At 33.7% G+C, this 19,441-nt stretch overlaps 1 protein-coding gene across 1 annotated transcript in view; it reads right to left on the bottom strand.

Moving 5' to 3' along the window:
* The window catches only part of LOC127180723 (protogenin A-like), a 41,372-nt gene that overhangs the window by 9,963 nt on the left and 11,968 nt on the right, over nt 1–19,441 (bottom strand). The window contains 8 exon segments of the mRNA XM_051134950.1: nt 8,294–8,482; nt 11,172–11,477; nt 12,732–12,896; nt 14,167–14,414; nt 15,611–15,770; nt 15,887–16,183; nt 16,262–16,395; nt 17,187–17,331. Coding sequence (XP_050990907.1) covers nt 8,294–8,482; nt 11,172–11,477; nt 12,732–12,896; nt 14,167–14,414; nt 15,611–15,770; nt 15,887–16,183; nt 16,262–16,395; nt 17,187–17,331 — 1,644 coding nt within the window.

Raw genomic sequence — 19,441 nt, 5'->3', positions numbered from 1 at the left:
ATAACAGAACTCTAAAGTAATTTCTTTCTTTCTTTATTATTATTATTATTATTATTGCACCAATTAGACAGCATATAAAAATTATTTTTTACAAATGCAGCTCACAAAGAGCCATTTTGAGTTAAGGAAATATTATTTAAATTAATTTTTTTCTCACTTTTTCAGGACTGGAAATTTAATTCCCAATAATTCTAGGTTTTTTCATGACCTCTGCGGCTAAAACCCTTCTTAAATATCCTGATGAACATGCTAATATGCACATTTGAAATGTAAAACATGATTTCGGTTTCCATACTGTTCTGCAGTATTGACTTTGGTCACATGGTGGCGCTACACAAGACACAAGAGATTCAATACTGACATGAATGAGCAATGTTTGAGCTTTAGATCCTTAGGGATTACAATAAGTAAGTATGTAATTGACAAATAGCATCAAAACAAAAGGGTTAACATGTACATTTACACTAATATAGTACATAAATGTGCATCCATAGTGTATATATTTGTGATTCTGTAATGTTTTTTCTCACTATTTTTGATTTTTTTTTTTTTTCATATTGACAGTCCTGTGGTGCAAAAAAATCATTTATTAAAAGTACAAATTTTCCATGAGTCAGTGTCATTTTTAGTATCACTGATATACTATTAGAGTTTTGGATAATATTTTTACATTTTTATTACATTTTTTACATTTTATTTTTAGTTTTCACTTTAATTTTACTAAATACTAAGTACTTTATTTATTATTTTAAGTTCATTTAGGTTTAGATATTTTGATTAAGTTAAGCTAAATAAAAACGACAAATGTTTTCTTAGCCACTAGTGGAAAGATTTTTTTTTCATTATAATATAATATTTTATTTTATTGTATATTATATATTTCCTATTTTGTTTTATTTTATTTTATTTATGTTTTACTTAACCTGCAATGAGTCTATAATATCTGTTTAGTTAGTATTATTTATTATACTATTATAGTATTTATTAATAATTTGAATTAGCTTTTTATTTTTAATTGAATTTTTATTTTTATATGTTCAGTTTTCATTTGATATGCGCTTTTGTCATTTTTATTATTATTATGATTATTTTTTATATACATTTCTATGTTTTGTTTTATTTTTTTTACTTCAGGTTTAGTTTTTAATTTTAATACTTCAACTTTAGCCAAAACAACATTTCTAATTTTCATTAGAAATATTCAGAATTTTTTTAGTTTTTTAAACTTATGTTTTTTTTTTTTAATCTAATATTTATTTTATTTTATTTCAGTTTTATTTTAATTACCCCATAATTTACTTAAATTAAAGCTAAAATGTTTTTAAATAGTTTTTGCTTTAGTTAACAAGAATAACACTGCCATGAGTTAATTTGTGCTCATGAAAACGAAATACAATTAGATTAGAGAAATTAGAGAAAACAATGAGCACACTGATAAACTGTGATCAGATGGAGGGTTAAAGGGCTAGATATGGATCTCAGACAGATGAAGCATTAGATGATCACTGATATTGACAGAACGTGTCCTTTAAAGCCTGGTGAATCAGATCACTATCAATCAGACTGATCGACGCACACAGATGAGATCTGGATCTATAGATTAGGGTTTGAGGGGGCGGGGCCAAACCCAGCAGTCCTGTCCTGATTGGACGGTTCAGTAAAGACTGTGTGCCAATGAGATCCACAGCTCTGAAGAGGCTCCGTGGAGCCGGTCAGGGGTCAAGGTTCACACACAGATAAAACTCCTTAGGAATCTGGAGTCAGAGGTCAGGCACACAAGTCAGGCCTCTTTCTCCAGGCCATCAGCATTCAGAGAGAGATAAAGAAAGTATTTGGATGGGGAGCAACACACAAAACACACTTTAAATTGTATGGAGAGTAAGACGTAAGACAAAATGAACTTATAAAAAAATGTTAAAATTTGAGAATTTTTTTTTTTCTCCAAAATTTTAGTTTTTTGTTTAAAATCTTATTCTTTGTTAATATATATATTTTAAATATATATATATATATATATTTTTTATAAATATATATGAAACTAAAGCAGGTTAGACATGCTGAAAAAAATGTAATCTCAAAATAAATAGCAATTTTGATTCCATTTATACTAAGAAATAAGTACTTCAGTCATTAAATATTTGCATGGTAAATTTCAAAGCTCTTTTGAAGTCATCTTAGATTATTAAACATGATGTTATGGTGTCTTGGAAGTCTGTCTGAAACCAGGAGGCATCAAAATACTGCCTGATAAGTCACTGACATTCGGTTTGGGCCACAGTCAATGCAAAAGAGCACGTACTCAGGAGAAACACCTCAAACCCTAAACCCCAAAACCACCCTGAACAACAGCCTTCCTATGGTACAATAGCCTGGAGATATGAACCACACACTGAGAGAGCGGGACATCTGACCTCTGACCTCTGACATGGAATCTGGGCAAGTCAAATCCTGTCGAGAGGGTCGGGAGCAGCGCACATGCAGGACAGAACATACTAAAAAAATCAGCAAAGTTTCTGAGTATGCAAGGTATCTTACCTCACTATAATGAAAAGGACATATACCTTTAAATATTATGAGAAAAATAGAATATTCAAAACACTATATTCTAATTGGATTGATTTTGCCTAGGCCACGCCCCCTGCAATACCTCTACTTTCCACCAGGGGGCTGTGGCACATAATTTGGGAGGCACTGTGTTTGAGGTCTGATCACATCACTAACACTAACTATGAGTGATATTAACAGTGATGATTAACAGCAAATATGCTAAAGAACAGCTATAGATATAGATGAAGCATATCTGGACTGATTTAAGTGTCTTCAGAGTTCAAAAAGTATGAAGAATTAGTGAAATATATACAAATGTCATCATAATCATGGAAAATATACAAAAATACACTACATTTTTACAGTTTCTGGCAAAAAAGTAATAATATAAATATATGAAATATACAAAAAAATAGATATGAGAAATATATACTAATACCTATCATAGAGTATCTACAAAAATAAACTATGTTTCTGGCAAAAGAAGGTATAAGGGCACCTAAAAATAAGCAAAAGCTTAGAAATAAGCACAATATCTTACCTAATTGTTATGAAACAAATATTAGAAATGTATACAAATATCTATCATGGAATATCTACAAAAATAAACAACAATTTCTGGCAAAAATGGGTGTAAGAGCCTCCAAAAGGAGAAGAAAATCAACAAAATCTTTGAAATATGCAAGATATTTTACTTCACTATAATAAAAATATATGAAATATACAATATATATATATGGCAAATATATACCAATATCTATCATATAATATCTACAAAAATAAACTATATTTCTGGCAAAAGGTGGTATAAGGACACCTAAAAAAAAAAAAAAAAAAAAAAGGCAAAAGCTTAGAAATAAGCAAGATATCTTACATAATTATTATGAAAAATATATTAGAAATATATACACAAATCTATCATGAAATATCTACAAAAACAAACTAAAATGTCTGGCAAAAATGGGTGTAAGGGCCCATAAAAGAGAAGAAAATCAACAAAAATCTACAAAAATAACTATATTTCGGGCAAAAGTAGGTATAAAGACACCAAAAAATAAGCAAAAGCTTAGAAATAAGCACGATATCTTACCTAATTATTATGAAAAAAATATTAGAAATATATACAAATATCTATCATGGAATATCTACAAAATTAAACTTTATTTCTGGCAAAAGGGCACAAAAGGAGGTATATGGACACCTAAAAATAAGCAAAAGCTTAGAAATAAGCAAGATATCTTACCTAATTATTATGAAAACAATATTAGAAATATATACAAATATCTATCATGAAATATCTACAAAAACAAACTAAAATGTCTGGCAAAAATGGGTGTGAACGCCCAAAAAAGCAGAAAATCTGCAGATATTTTACCTCACTATAATAAAAATACATGAAATATACAAATATCTTCGATAGAGCACCTACAAAAAATAAAACTACATTTTTACCAATTCTGAAGAAACATTTTTTGCTAAACTTACCAACATGATGTTATTTTTTTCTCTTTTCTTAACACATTTTAAATATAGTTTTAATACATTTTAAATCAATTTTTATTTCTTACTTTTATGGGATTTTTTTTAATCTGTTTATTATAATTGTATGATTTTTAAAAAAAATCCTATTTATGTAAATGCACTTTGAATTACCATTGTTTATGAAATAACATGCTATATAAGCAAACTTTCTGGTGCGTCACTAAGGAGTGCTTGTAATCAAGTTGCTAGGCGGTTGCAAGGGTGTTGATTTAGTAAACAGCACTACTAACAAATCTCCACCGACTGGAAAGCTCCACACAGCCCAACATCTCATCGACTGAGAATCAATGTAGAAAATGTCCATCCTCTGCTCTGAGGTCAGCTCTCCTGGACATTACAGCCAAGCTAAATGAATGAGTCTGCTTTAATTAAAGAGTGAGCATTAGAGGCCATAACCCTCAGACCCTCACACTAAATATCACAAATGACACACGCTGGAGGGAAAAACAAGCAAGAAACAACATGTACAACACAATCGACAGCTGTAACATGATGTTACTACAGAAGCTAATTTAGTTTCACAGTTTTACAATGGACGTCTATGGGGTTTCTAAAGGTTTAAAAACAGAAATGTGAAGCTTGCATCATGAATCATGTGAAAGTTACCAGGTTTACTTAAAATAGTCATCATCAGTTGTGAGAGAGAGTGTGTGTGTGGTGTGTGTGTGTTTGTTGGGGGCGTTAGAGCTTTGTATGAGGAGCTTTGATGTGAAGCTCGTCCCACATTCTGTCCCCCTACGGTCATAAAACACACCATAAACCTCCCAAACAACAACTCGTCTTTCTCTCCTGACGCTCTCTGCTCCTCTTTCACCTACACTGGACTGATAAACCATAACTTTCCCTGTGACGCGTCCTCACCTCTAATGAATAGAGTTCAGCTCCTATAGGCTAAATTACAGCAAAAAAAAAAAAAAAAAAAAAAAAAAAAAAAACTTGAGTTGCAACTCTACACAAGTCTGTTTGCAATGATTACTGTATCGTAGCATGCAAAAATATAAATAACCTAAAATAATAATAACAATATATATGTATATATTCCTTTCAAAGTATTTTTGTCCAGTAGTTTAAGTTTAAGTCTTTTATCTAATTATTTTATTTTATTTTATTTTATTTTTTATTTGATTCCAGTACAAATATCATAGCATGCAAAAATAAAAATAACATAAAATAAAAATAATAATAAAAACAATTTAACTATATATATATATATATATATATATATGTATGTATATATGTATATATATATATATATATATATATAATAAAAATAAACTAATATATATATATAAGCACTGAAAGTTTAAGAATGAATTTGATTAAACTTTTTTGTTTTTGTTTTAATGTTTAGAAATTTGTACTGGACAAAAATACTTTTATATATATATATAATATATATCAAAGTATTTTTGTCCAGTACAAATTTCTAAACATTAAAACAAAAACAAAAAAGTTTAATCAAATTCATTCTTAAACTTTCAGTTAGTTTCTAGTTTCTACGTTTTTAAGTCTAAGTCTTTTATCTAATTATTTTATTTTATTTTATTTTATTCCAGTATAAATATATAAACATTTAAAAAAAAAAAAGTCAGGAAAAAAAGTATCAAAATGAAATTAAAATGCTTTATGCTTAAAACAAGAAAAAAATATCTTAAAAAAAAAAAAAAATAAATAAATATATATACATATATATATATATAGGGTCAGAAAAATAAATGAAGTAAAAACAAGATTTTTGTCTGAGCTTACTGACAGATTTCTATTGGTTTAAGTATAAACTTGCTTAGCTTTAATACATTTTTTTAACAAACAAACTTAACATTTTAACTCATTTTGTATCTCAAGTAAATGTGTCTTGATTTAAGAGAGGTTAGGTATTTGTAATGGAAAACAAGACAAAAATTCTAGGTAATAAAATCATTTTTTGCAGTGTTTTTTTGACTTAATGAAGTTCTCAGTTATGTTTCAAAAAGTATCAACTTTGTCTCAGATTATCTTGTAAAAACTGACGGAAATTAAACAAATAATTGACATCTAGCATTGTACAGAGCTATAAAATGAATATGCAGCAGCTCAGATCATTTAACGAGAAAAGTTGATATTAAGACCTGGTGTCTTTGCAAATCTGAGCGCAGTTTGAGATATTGCTGATGTCTTTTTTGAAACTCTAGAGAAGATATGTGAGATTATTGGGGTTTTTTGAAGGATGAAAATCTGAAATTCTTATGCAAAAGTCTCTATTTGCTCTCCACTGAACCTCAGTGCTGTCTAGATGAAGCAATTTAAATATTTGGCCACCTATATTAAACTAAACTCCAATCAGCAGATAACAGTAATTTCATGTAATACTTATGCAAATATTGTGTCCAGTCTGATTTGAATATCAGCTGCTGACCAGCTGGCTGACCTCTCTACGGCCACAGATGGCCAGTGGTCAAGCAAAGCATTGTGGGACAGCATTCGTGACCACCGCTGAACCACAGGCGCAGATGAGAGTGACCTTTAGGGGCACGAGAGGGCGAGCACACAACAAACGTGCAACGCCCTCCTCCAGAGGCTCATGGGAAGACCAGCACTGCCCAGCACTTAGGCAACGAGGTGGCAGGGTCAGAGGTCACGGGGGGAGGGTCACTGGGAGTTTAGGGAGCAGAGCCACAAATCTACATATCTGAAAACACTTCAGTGCTTTTGTTGTTGGCCTGTTCATTTAGAGACTGTGGATGAAGCAATGAACAGAAATGAAGAATAATCAATAAACAACATTAGAACATCAGGCAGATGCGAGTCTGTGAGCGCGTGGCATCACATCTCGCTGTTTTTCAGCATGAATCTCACTTTTAAGAAAGCGTGTCAAACTACAATTAGTTAAACTGATCTCAAGATGTCAGAGTTGTGCAAAATTCAGAACTGAAGAATCAGCTTTTTTTAATTCATGGGTGGGAAATTTGAACTGAATTAGCGCCAACACACATGGAAGTTTAATTAAATTGACTGGAAAAGAAAATAAATTCAACTCACGCGATGCATTCTGTGATCTATTATTTTAACTGTTAAGTGAATTGACTTTTACTTTTATATTTTCATTTTAGTTTAATGTGCTTTCGTCATTTTTTATTTTTTCATATATATCCTTTCATTTATATTTTTTTCAGTGTTAGTAATTTTAGTGCTTAAAAATTCATCCTTAAAATTATTTTATTTCAGTTAGTTTCTAGTTTCTATTTTATTTATTTTATTTTATTTTATTTCAATGCATTACTTCCAATTTCTTTGTAAATATTTGTGAAATTTATAAGCAATTTCTAAGTGAAAATTGTTTCTACACCAAAATTTCTTTCAGGGTAAATAGTCCACTGTTACTTCATATTCACTTTAATTCAAACCAGTGCAATTTAGTGCTTAAAATTAATTCTTAAACTTATTTTATTTCAGTTAGTTTCTAGTTTCTATTTCATCTAATATTTTTATTTTATTTTATTTTATTTATTTGAATGCATTACTTCCAATTTCTTTGTAAATATTTGTGAAATGCATGAGCAGTTTCTGAGTGTTGCTAGTTTCTATTTCATCTAATATTTTTATTTTATTATTTTATTTTGTTTCAATACATTATGTACAATTTCTTTGTACATATTTGTGAAATTTATTAGCAATTTCTAAGTGAAAATTGTTTCTACACCAATTTTTTTTTCAGGGTAAATAGTTGTTACTTCATATTCACTTTTAAAACTCAAACCAGTGCTATTTTAGTATTTAAATACTAATTACAGTTTAGCTTTTATAAATAAATTATCTATTTATCACCTTTCTAAAGCCTATGAACTTTCATATTTTTTAACCTTTTTTTTTTCAATCTTTCAAACAAACCTGAATTTAAATTGTACAAACATTTTTGAATTTCACTTCATTTTATTTTTACTTTCCTGTATTCAAATTCAAATTGCACTTCTGTATCCTCAATTTAAATTCAATTTAAATTCACAGTTTGATTTATTTAGTTCTGGATTGCACACAATTCTACTCCATTCAGTGTTGAACGCTGGACTAAAAAGTGACACATACAGTGTCTACACAAGCTAACGTCTCTCTCTAACCAATCAGACTCCCAAATTGCCACTATAACAAATCAGGAAAATTAAAAAAGTGTCTCTATTTTGCCACAGTTGCCGTGTTTTATACATGTCTTGAAGTCACTATCACTCACCCAGGCCTCCGATGGTGTGCTGGCGGTGGTGTGGGGGAATCTGGATCGGCGCTCCTTCCGGTTCGCTCTCTTCGTGGTAGGAAAGTTTATAGCCCTGCAATCCAGTGCCGCTGCCCGCTGGGAGATGCCAACGCAAAACCACAGTCGTGCAGTTCTGAGACTCCAGCTGCAGCTCTGGTGCCAGGGGCACTGGGGGAAAAAAATAAACAGCTAATCAGAAATGCATCTTAACGTTATCAGCCAATAATACATCTTGTGCATAAACAAGGGGAGTTATGTTAAAAGGATGCATGTTGAATTACAGTCTCAATCTCAGACTACAAAACTGCATGGTTGAACAGTCCAAATCTGATAGGAAGTTTCAAAGCACAGACCCCACCAGTCTCTTAACCTCAGGAGAACAAATCTTCAAGATTTATCGGCCACAACTGGAGCTATGAATCTCTCTCATCCAGACGAGACGGGACCTCACAGGAACGCCACAGGAGTTAAATCAATCCCAGCTTAATTAAACACACTCCCGCAGAGTTTCCTGTGGTTCCAGTGTATCTTTGTAGGCCTTAAATGTAACCATAGTAATCTAACAGAGTGGGCTCCTGTAGATCACAGGTGACAGAGTTTGATATGTGAGCTGAGGCTTACTCTGAAAAATGGAAGATCTGAAAAGGCCTGCGGCTCTCGCTTTATAACCCATGACTAAAACCTTTCCAATGTGGATGAGAAGAAAGGTCAAAGGTGATGCAGGAACAAATGCAATGCCTTAACAAGATTATCAGCCCAAAGCAAAGTAAAAGAGAGCGGGATTCACTGTAATCCTTTCAAAGCATGTCTGCTGCAGGTTTTACAATTTTGCACATACAGGTAGATGAACGAAGGAATGAACAAAGTAATGAATGAATGAAGGAACAAACAAACGAATGAATGGACGACAGGTAGATAGAACGATATAACGATACAATGAATGAACAAATGAATGAATGATAGATAGAATGACAGAACAAACGAACAACTGAACGAACGAGTGAACAAACGAAGAAACGAACGAACAAACAAACGATAGATAGATAGATAGAACGAATGACACAAAGATAGAACAACTAACAGTAGATAGAACAAATGACAATGAATGAACAAACAACAGATAGAACGATAGAACAAACGAACAAGTGAACAAATGAACGAACAAGTGAACGAACAATAGATAGATAGATAGATAGATAGATAGATAGAACAAATGATAGAATGAACGAACAAACAACATAACGAACGAACAAACGACATAACGATCAAATGAGTGAACAAACGAATGAACAATAGAACAATACAATGAATGAATGAACGAACGATATATAGATAGAATGTTAGATAGATAGAACAAACGACATAATGAATGAACAAACAACAGATAGAACCATAGAACATACATAAGAACAAACGAACAAGTGAACAAATGAACTAACGAGTGAACGAACGAACAAACAAACGATAGATAGATAGATAAAACGATAGAACAAATGATAGAATGAACGAACAAATGATAGAACGAACGAGTGAACAAACAAACGAACAATAGATAGAACAATACAATGAATGAATGAACGAACGATATATAGATAGAACGATAGATAGAACAAACAACATAATGAACAAACAAACAATAGATAGAATGATAGAACAAACGATAGACAAAAACAAACGAGTAAATGATAGATAGACAGATAGATATATAGAACAACATAATGAACGAACAAACAATGGATAGAACGATAGAACAAACGATAGACAAACGAACGAGTGAACAAACGAGTGAACAAACAAATGAACGAACAAACGATAGATAGAAAGATAAAAGATAGAACGAATGATAGAATGAACGAACAAATGATAGAACGAACGACTGAACAAACAAACAATAGATAGAACAGTACAATGAATGAATGAACAAACGATATATAGATAGAACAATAGATAGAACAAACAACAATGAACAAACAAACAATAGATAGAATGATAGAACAAACGATAGACAAAAACAAACAAGTAAATGATAGATAGACAGATAGATAGATAGAACAACATAATGAACGAACAAACAATGGATAGAACGATAGAACAAACTATAGACAAACGAACGAGTGAACGAACGAGTGAACAAACATGAACGAACAAACGATAGATAGATAGACAGAAAGATAAAAGATAGAACGAATGATAGAATGAACGAACAAATGATAGAACGAACGAGTGAACAAACGAACAATAGATAGAACAATACAATGAATGAATGAACGAACGATATATAGATAGAACGATAGATAGAACAAACGACATGATGAATGAACAAACAATAGATAGAACCACAGAACAAACAATAGAACAAACGAACAAGTGAACAAATGAACAAACGAATAAACAAACAAACGAACGATAGATAGAACAAACGACATAATGAATGAACAAACAATAGACAGAACGATAGAATGAACGAAGGAATGTTAGAATGAACAAACAAATGATAGAACAAATGAACGATTGATCAAACGAATGAACGAACAATAGATAGAACAATACAATGAAGGAATGAACGAATGATATATAGATAGAACAATAGATAGAACAAACAACATAATGAACGAACAAACAATAGATAGAATGATAGAACAAACGATAGACAAACAAACATACGAGTGAACGATAGATAGATAGATAGATAGAACAACATAATGAACGAACAAACAATGGATAGAACGATAGAACAAACGATAGACAAACGAAAGAGTGAATGAACGAGTGAACAAACAAATGAACGAACAAACGATAGATAGATAGATAGATAGATAGATAGATAGATAGATAGATAGATAGATAGATATTTCACCTTTAGTGCTGGAAGCCTTCGGTGTCCTGTGGGATGTCCAGGCTGACGGTTCTCCCCATCCCACACTGGTCGCTGCAGCGATGCGGAGCAGATACGTGGTGTCGGGCTGAAGACCCTCCAGGAGGTGATGGGTTTTGTGTCCCGAGAGCTCCAGCTGTGTCATTGCCCCGTCTGTGCTGGTCCTGTACGAGAGGCGGTACGCAGACACACGACCGCGACTCAGCTTATGAGACAGAGGCTGCCACGACACCTGGATGTCAGAGGGACTGCGACTGGTGAGGCTCAACTCAGGAGCACGTAAGGGAACTGAACCAGGGAGAGAGGAACGAGAATTAACATTTACTGCATGACATATAATACTTATAAACGTCACTAACCTAACAACAATCCCACAAAGCAGTCATAACAGACCTCATTTACAAACAGAAGTCTTAAAAACACCAAAACAATGGAAAATGGTATTGATAAACAACTGTTTTGGCACAAGAGAACTTCTCAGGGGATCTTAAGGGAAAAATTAAATTCTTTAATGTATGCAATGAAACAAAGTCGCATCCTTTTTAAAAACAAATACTGTGGCTCGATTGTAAATAAAATGGAGTGAATGGGTGCCGTCAGAATGAGAGTCCAAACAGCTGATAAAAACATCACAATAATCCACAACCACTCAAGTTCATCAATTAACATCTTATAAAGCAAAATGCTGTGTGTTTGTAAAAAACAAGTCCATTATTAAAGTCTTTAAAAATACACAAATAATGGAAAAATGTATTGGTAAGCAACTGTTTGGCACAAGAGACCTTGACTCGCATTATGAGCGGATCTCAGGGGAAAATTAAATTCTATAAAGTATACAATGATACAAAGTTGCATCTTTTTTAAAGACAAATGCTCCAGTTCATAAATGAAATGGAGTGAATGGGTGCCGTCAGAGAGAGAACCCAAACAGCTGATAAAAACATCACAATAATCCACAAGTAATCCACACCACTCCAGTTCATCAATTAGCATCTTGAGAAGACAAAAGCTGAAACAAATCCATCATTAAGATGTTTTTAACTTCAAATCATTGCTTCCGCCTAAAATACGAGTTCTCTATTACTATTGCTTTTACCGTAAAAAAGTTGTCTTGACTGAATCAGGAGAGAAATCAGCACCAATCAAACACCGTTTACAAGCCAAAACAGTCCAAACAGCTCTAAACAAATACGTGGGTGGATTTTGATGTGAGAGACAACAGGAGATAGACTTTTTCACTGGTGGAAGCGTTATTATGGATTTTGGACTCGTCTTTTGGCCAGAACACATTTTGGACTTGTTTCTTACAAACGCACAGCTTTTGTCTTCTCAAGATGTTAACTGATGGACTGGAGTGGTGCGGATTACTTGTGGATTATTGTGGTGTTTTTATCAGCTGTTTGGACTCTCATTCTGATGGCACCCATTCACTGCAGAGGATCCATTGGTGAGCAAGTGATGTAATGCTACATTTCTCCAAATCTGATGAAGAAACAAACTCATCTACATCTTGGATGGATCAGATCCTTATCTTCTACTCACCGTCCTCAAGTGTCCGCTGTATGACGTGGTCCGACATGCGACTTGCACCCATGGGCATGTACGCTACGATGTAAAAGGTGTAGTTTCGCCCGGCCTCTAGATCATCAATGATGTAGCGGGTGGTATCGTTACCGATAACAATCTGGTACTCTTCGTTATTTAGACCTGTTGGGACATGACAAGACTTAATGTTTCACAATCTCTAGAAAACAAGACAAATTCATGTATATTTCTATGCTTGATTCCTAGGGAAATTATGAATGATAAAATGCATGCTTTGAATGCAGTGCAAGTTGCTTTAAATAAAGCATCTGTCAAATGCATAAAGGCATTATGCACTAAATGCAAACTAATAATGCATGGACACCAAATGAAAAAAAAAGTACCATCTTTGCTAGTAAATTTCACTCATAATTACAAAGAAATGGCAATTATCACATTGAATTAAAAATGAGATTTTGATGTAGAACAACTTTCATTTTTTAAGGTGCTTGGGAAAGTTGTATTGTCCCAAATGCATGCTCCTTATCCTTCATAAATCAAAATGCATGAAGTCTTTAACTACAAGTCTGTACGGCTATACAAAACTAGTGGCAGTATAAAAAGAAACACGTCAACTCCATCAACACGGCCATGCCTTCTTTTAATTAAGCGCTTTATCAATGCAACTAAAGGCAAATTCCACCTGCTGGTTTTCCCACAAGTCCACTGCACCTGATAACGCTTTAATTAGGCCACATTAAGATGCTCAAATAAAAGAAACACTCTTCAGCATTGAGTCCCCAACTGAATTTCTGACCCAATAAACAAGATACTCGACAGTCAACAGAAAAGGCCTTGTTCCGGCGCTGAATGGCCACGCTGAAGACTTTGACTCTGATGCACGGGGACAAACCCCCCAAAGCCTCTTCAGAGTTAGATTAAGACACTCCAACACTGGGGATAATTAGCCCCCTTTTGCACCCCTTTCAATCACTTCCGATGCTTTTTGCCCTCCAGAGCAGATGCAGTGTGTATTCTTTCCCTACAGCTATTCTACTCCTACTAAATAGCCTGGAATTCTGGAAGTCCAAGTGCAACCGGCAAAATCCCTAATAAAGATTTCACACTTCTGGAAACAGCTCCTGTTGGACGTCTCATTGTTTTCTCTTCCTTATCTCCTCACAGGCAGGCAGGTGTTTTATTTGGACGTCTTTATTAAAAAAGCTAAAAGCATGTCAGTAACTAAACAAATGATTCTTGACATTTTTGTTCACAAGTGACTTTTTTTTTAATAACAGAAACTGCTCAAAGAGTACTTCACTACTCAACTAGCTGTCATGATGAACAGAGCAAGAGTTCATTTTGGAGAAAACCATTCCTTTAATTGTGTTTTTGTGTCTTTTCACCACTGTCTGCTCCACTTTTGCACTCTTTTTACATCTGAAACCCTCACCTTCTGCCTTCATGTAGTGCACAGAGTAGGCGATGACTTTTTCCGAGTTGTACATGGGTCTTTCCCAGGCCAGTAAGATGGCTGAGCTGGATACGGTGTCCGCACGGACATTTCTGGGCGCGCTCGGTCGGTTGTCCGACATCACTACGATCAGACGAGCCATGGCCAGAACCGAACCCTGATCGTTCTCCGCCTGACACTGGTAAATGCCGTCATCTTCTGGAATAATCTGGTTTATCACCAGTTTACTGTGGAAGTAAAACAAAAGGTTTTCATGATAAATAAAAACTTTGCAGCTCAAAATTTAAAGTAAGAAAAATTTTATAACTTTTTTCATAAGGAAAATGAATATTCTTGGACTTTTTTTGCATTATTTTTGGCACAGATTACTGTAAAAATAAAACAACAGTTTATCATGATGAACAAAAACTCAAGACACTGTATTTAAGTATTTAAGCATCCTTTAAAAAAATTGCATCTCAAAATTTAAAGTAGAACTTTTTTGCATTATTTATGGCACATTTTACTGATGAGTGATGCCAAAAATCATTAGGATATTAAGTAAACATCATGTTCCATGAAGATATTTTGTAAATTTCCTACCGAAAAAATATAAAAACATAATTTAACATAATTAATATGGATTCCTAAGAACTTCATTTGGCAATTTTAAAGGTGATTTTCTCAATGTTTTGATTTTTTTGCACCCTCAGATTCCAGATTTTCAAACAGTTGTATCTCGGTCAAATACTGTCCTATGCTAACAAACCATACATCAATGGAAAGCTTATTTATTCATTAATCTTATTTATCCATTGATCTTAATGTCAAAAAAAATACCCTTATGACTATTTTTTGTGGTCCAGGGTCACATATGATATGGCATTAAAAATAAGTTTTGTAACATAAATATTTGTAGATGCAAGAACTGAATACAGACCTAGACACATATATTTAACATGCGTGTTTAACATGTGCATGTTGAGGTGGAAAGAGCACGTCAATAACACTAGTGCAAATCACTGCCCCTCCCCTTTTGCTTTCAGACTCCCATAACAAACCCAGACAGGAAAACAAATTAGAGGAAAATCAAAGAGAAAATCAGCTCAAACACCATTAGCAGAGCACTGAATAATTAACCCTCTCTTGTTCCACAGAAGAAACCAGCTGATGAATATTTCAGCGGGACAGAGTTTCCAGCAGACAAATGAGCCAATTCAAACCCTGAGCAACGTCAGGCATCAGGCAGTGCTTAAAATTTATACTTTAACTCAAATTCAAGACAAACAGAAACAAGTGCAGTGGAAGTGTACAGCTTCACACGATTTTTCTGAGATGCATTAAACAATTCAAGCAGATGCAGCTATAAAAAAGACTTCCGATGTTTCAACCCATGCACATTCTTAAATGCACTGATCCACTGATGTTATTCACATGGCAGTACCTGTTATACATCTTAACACGTCCGTTTGAGTGAACGGGTTCACCGTTTTTCAGCCATGTGATCTGAGGCGTTGGAAATCCCTCTGCCACGCACACAAAGCGTGCAGTACCGGCCCTCGGTCGGGTCACGCTTTCTGGCCACTCCACAAGAGACGGCGGCGCTGCACAAAAATAAAAACACAGATGCATTTATTAAATGCATGCATTTATACAATCTAAAACAAACTTCCTTTTTTGTCAAAGAAACAGAGTATGTCTACTATAATGATTTGTTTACCAATAACAGTTATATTTGCAGCTGCAATCGTGTAGTTTCTGGTTCCTGGTGTAGTTGCACGGCAAAAGTAGATTCCTGCGTGTTGGGGTTTCACGTCTGATATAAGCAGGTTTCCATTGCCAAGAACCTTTGTTTTGTGAACGTCTATAGATTTATGGTCAGCTCGGCTCCATGAGATCAGTGGACGAGGGTTTCCGGTCGCCATGCATTCCAACAAAGCCGTACTGTGAACCGCCACGGTCAGATTCTGAGGACCGGCGATGATACGAGGCCTTTGAGGAACTCTGGGAGATGAAGCTGTTGAGAAGCAAAAAGATAGTAAATGAAAATGGCATATATGCATACTGTATCTACATGTTTAGGTCTTTATCTAACCTGCGGTCACTGTTAGCACGGCCTCAGAGCTTCTGCGGCGGCTGGCGATATTAGTCGCCACACATCGGTAACTCCCAGCATCGGCCTGTTCGACTCCCTGAATTTGTAAAACACCACTCGGCAGCACTGTGATTCTAGATTGAGACATGCAAATGTTCACTTAATACAATACATGGTGAAATATGTAATGTTTATAAGCTAATATGTCAAAAATACAGTAGAGGTTTCTGCTGTTCTTCAGAAAAATCCTTCAGGTCCCACAAATTCTTTGAGTTTTTCCAGCATTTTTGTGTATTTAAACCCTGAGGGACTCATATGCAACTATTACAGAAGGTTTAAATGCTCACTGATGCTCCAGGAGGAAAAACATGCATTAAGAGCCAGGGGGTGAAAACTTTTGAAATTTGAAGATCAGGATAAATTTAACTTATTTTATCTTCTGGGAAACATGTAAGTATCTTCTGTAGCCTCTGAAGGGCAGTACTAAATGAAAAAAATATGATATTTAGGCAAAATAAGAAAAATGTACACATCTTCATTCTGTTCAAAAGTTTTCACCCGCCACCTCTAAATGCATCATGTTTCCTTCTGGAGCATCAGTGAGTGTTTAAACCTTCTGTAATAGTTGCATATGAGTCCCTCAGTTGTGTGAAAAGATGGATCCTAAAATCATACAGTCATTACTGGAAGGGTTCAAATACACAAAAATGCTGAAAAACCAAAGAATTTGTGGAACCTGACAGATTTTTCTGAAGAACAGCAGGCAGTGTAATTGTTCAGGACAAAAAAGGGATTCATGAACAACTACCACTAAACAAACACACTATTAAGAATCAAGCGTATGTAAACTTTTGAACAAATTAAAGAAAGAGTATGCGGTCAATGCTAAGCCCCTCCTCTCTGTAGTGAGTGGGCGGAGCTGTACCTTTCAGTGGCCAATGGTAAAGTGACTCTGTTAAACTCCCAGGTGATGATTGGTGGGGGCGTGGCCATGATTTTACAGGAGAATCGTGCAACGGATCCCTGCGTAACCGTGATTGATGCCGGCTGCTGAGTGAAGGTGGCTAAACCTGCAGAAAGACAACAACATATTCAGACAAGAATATCAGCAGTGATTTACTGAGCTGTGAATGAAGAATCTCTCATTTGAATGGTAAATTCAAGCATGTTTAAATGCCAATGAGGTATGAGAGAAACAAAGTTTGGTTGTAAGATGATCCAGCACACATGCTCACACTGTCAGCAGAGATGAATGAGTCAAACTGAACCAAAAGCTTTAGATAAACAATAGTGACAAACACCTCAAGATAGCATAACACACACCTTTTGGTAACACTTCTGTGCGTGTGTGTTACTCTTTAAACTAAACACAACCCTTTTGCTTGTTACCTTCACGTATTTCTGTGATTTCCTTTAACTTCAAAAACAAAACAAACAAAATAAATTAATAAAAATTAAAATAAATATTTAATTAATTTAATTAATTAGTTTTTATTTTTATATTTTCTGTTTTTATTTTTTTTATTATTTATTTATTTTATATATATAAAACTTTTTTTTTTATTCTTACATATCTATGTAGTTTTTAATATTTTAATTTCAGTTTTAGGTTTAGATATTTTAGTACATTAAGTTAAAAAAATGAATAAATATTGTTTTATTTGTTTTAAAAAAAAAAAAGAAATAAATAATTTAACATTTATTTTATTACAAGTATCCTTTATATTTGATTTTATTTTTTATTTATGGTTTTAGCTTCAGTTAACTATAATAATCCTTTCACCATTCTTTAGAAAGACTCTTCTTGGCTTTCTGAGTGATAATAATCAGCAAAAGCAAACACAATATACCAGTACAACAAACACAGTTCGCCATAAACGGCCTGTTTTAGGATTGAACAGCATCAATGTTTGTTTAACGTGTCTTTTCAGCGAGGCCTTCACATCGGTGCCGCGCTCCAGCTCTGACCTTCTCAGGCTAACAGCCATAAAACCCCCCAAAGCCATTAAGATCAACCCCCTCACGTCCCCTCCAACCCCTGAAGAAGCCTCGGGTCAATAATTAGTTAACAGGAATCAATGAAAGCTCTGCTATACATACAGACCTCAGTATAAATCTCATGTTAGGATGGAGATAATAACAAAATCAGCCTCGGGCCTCAATGTCGCAGTGCAAAGATTAAGTAAGACACAGATAAGTAAGATCCAATCACTGACAGGAACTCATCATCACAGATTTAAAAGCTACATACATAATTCAAGCAGTAATAAAGCTCTATAATAAAGCAGGTGAGTTGATTGACAGTTCTAGAATGTCAAACTACACTGTGAACAAAGTTCTGCTGACCTTTGACCCTGAGAAGTGTTATTGGATGCTGTGTGTGTTTGTGTGCTAATTCTAGTTAAATCACCATTCCGATAACAAATAACTACCATAAACACCTACAAACGCATATTGCTTGTACATGCACTATATTAATCCTTTAAAGTACTTCAAAGAAGTATGATAATTATTCAGTAACATTACATATATTAAAGTTAAAAATATGTGAATGCATGAAATAAAATAAAATGCATAAATTCACTTAAAATTTCTGCACTGATATGCATATGCATTTATGCATATGATTGTGTCTGTAAATAACTGTAAATGCAATCTGTAGGATTTTTTGTATCACACACTAGAAGCTCCTATGAATCACAAGCTGAATGCAGTGACCTGTCATCTTGAGAAATTTGGAATTTCTCACTATGAAAACTGGAGACTTGAACACCCAAACACTCGAAAACCATAATTTCCAAACCTGCATGATTTTTTTTTATTCTGTCGGACATAAAAGAAGAGATTCTGAAAATAATTTAGCTGTTTTTGCCCATACAAACCAAATCAGCAGGTCACAACACTCACAAAAAAAAAAAAACAATTATTAAAAATTACAAAAGATAAAATTAACACATAAAATAAAAAAATAAAAGCTGATTCAATGCATTAATATTAACTATATTGTATATAGATAATATTAAAAGAACACTGATTGGACCCATTGACTTCTATTGTACAAAAAAAACATTCTCTACATGAGACATTCTTCAATTATTTATTTTATTTTATTTTTTTATTTTATTTTTATTTTATTTTATTTTGTGCAAAAGAAAAGTCATCCAGGTTTGGAAATGCTGA

The sequence above is a fragment of the Labeo rohita genome, chromosome 18 (genome assembly GCF_022985175.1).
Source record: "Labeo rohita strain BAU-BD-2019 chromosome 18, IGBB_LRoh.1.0, whole genome shotgun sequence".
Lineage (NCBI taxonomy): Eukaryota > Metazoa > Chordata > Actinopteri > Cypriniformes > Cyprinidae > Labeo > Labeo rohita.
This window is presented reverse-complemented; position numbering and strand designations above follow the sequence as displayed.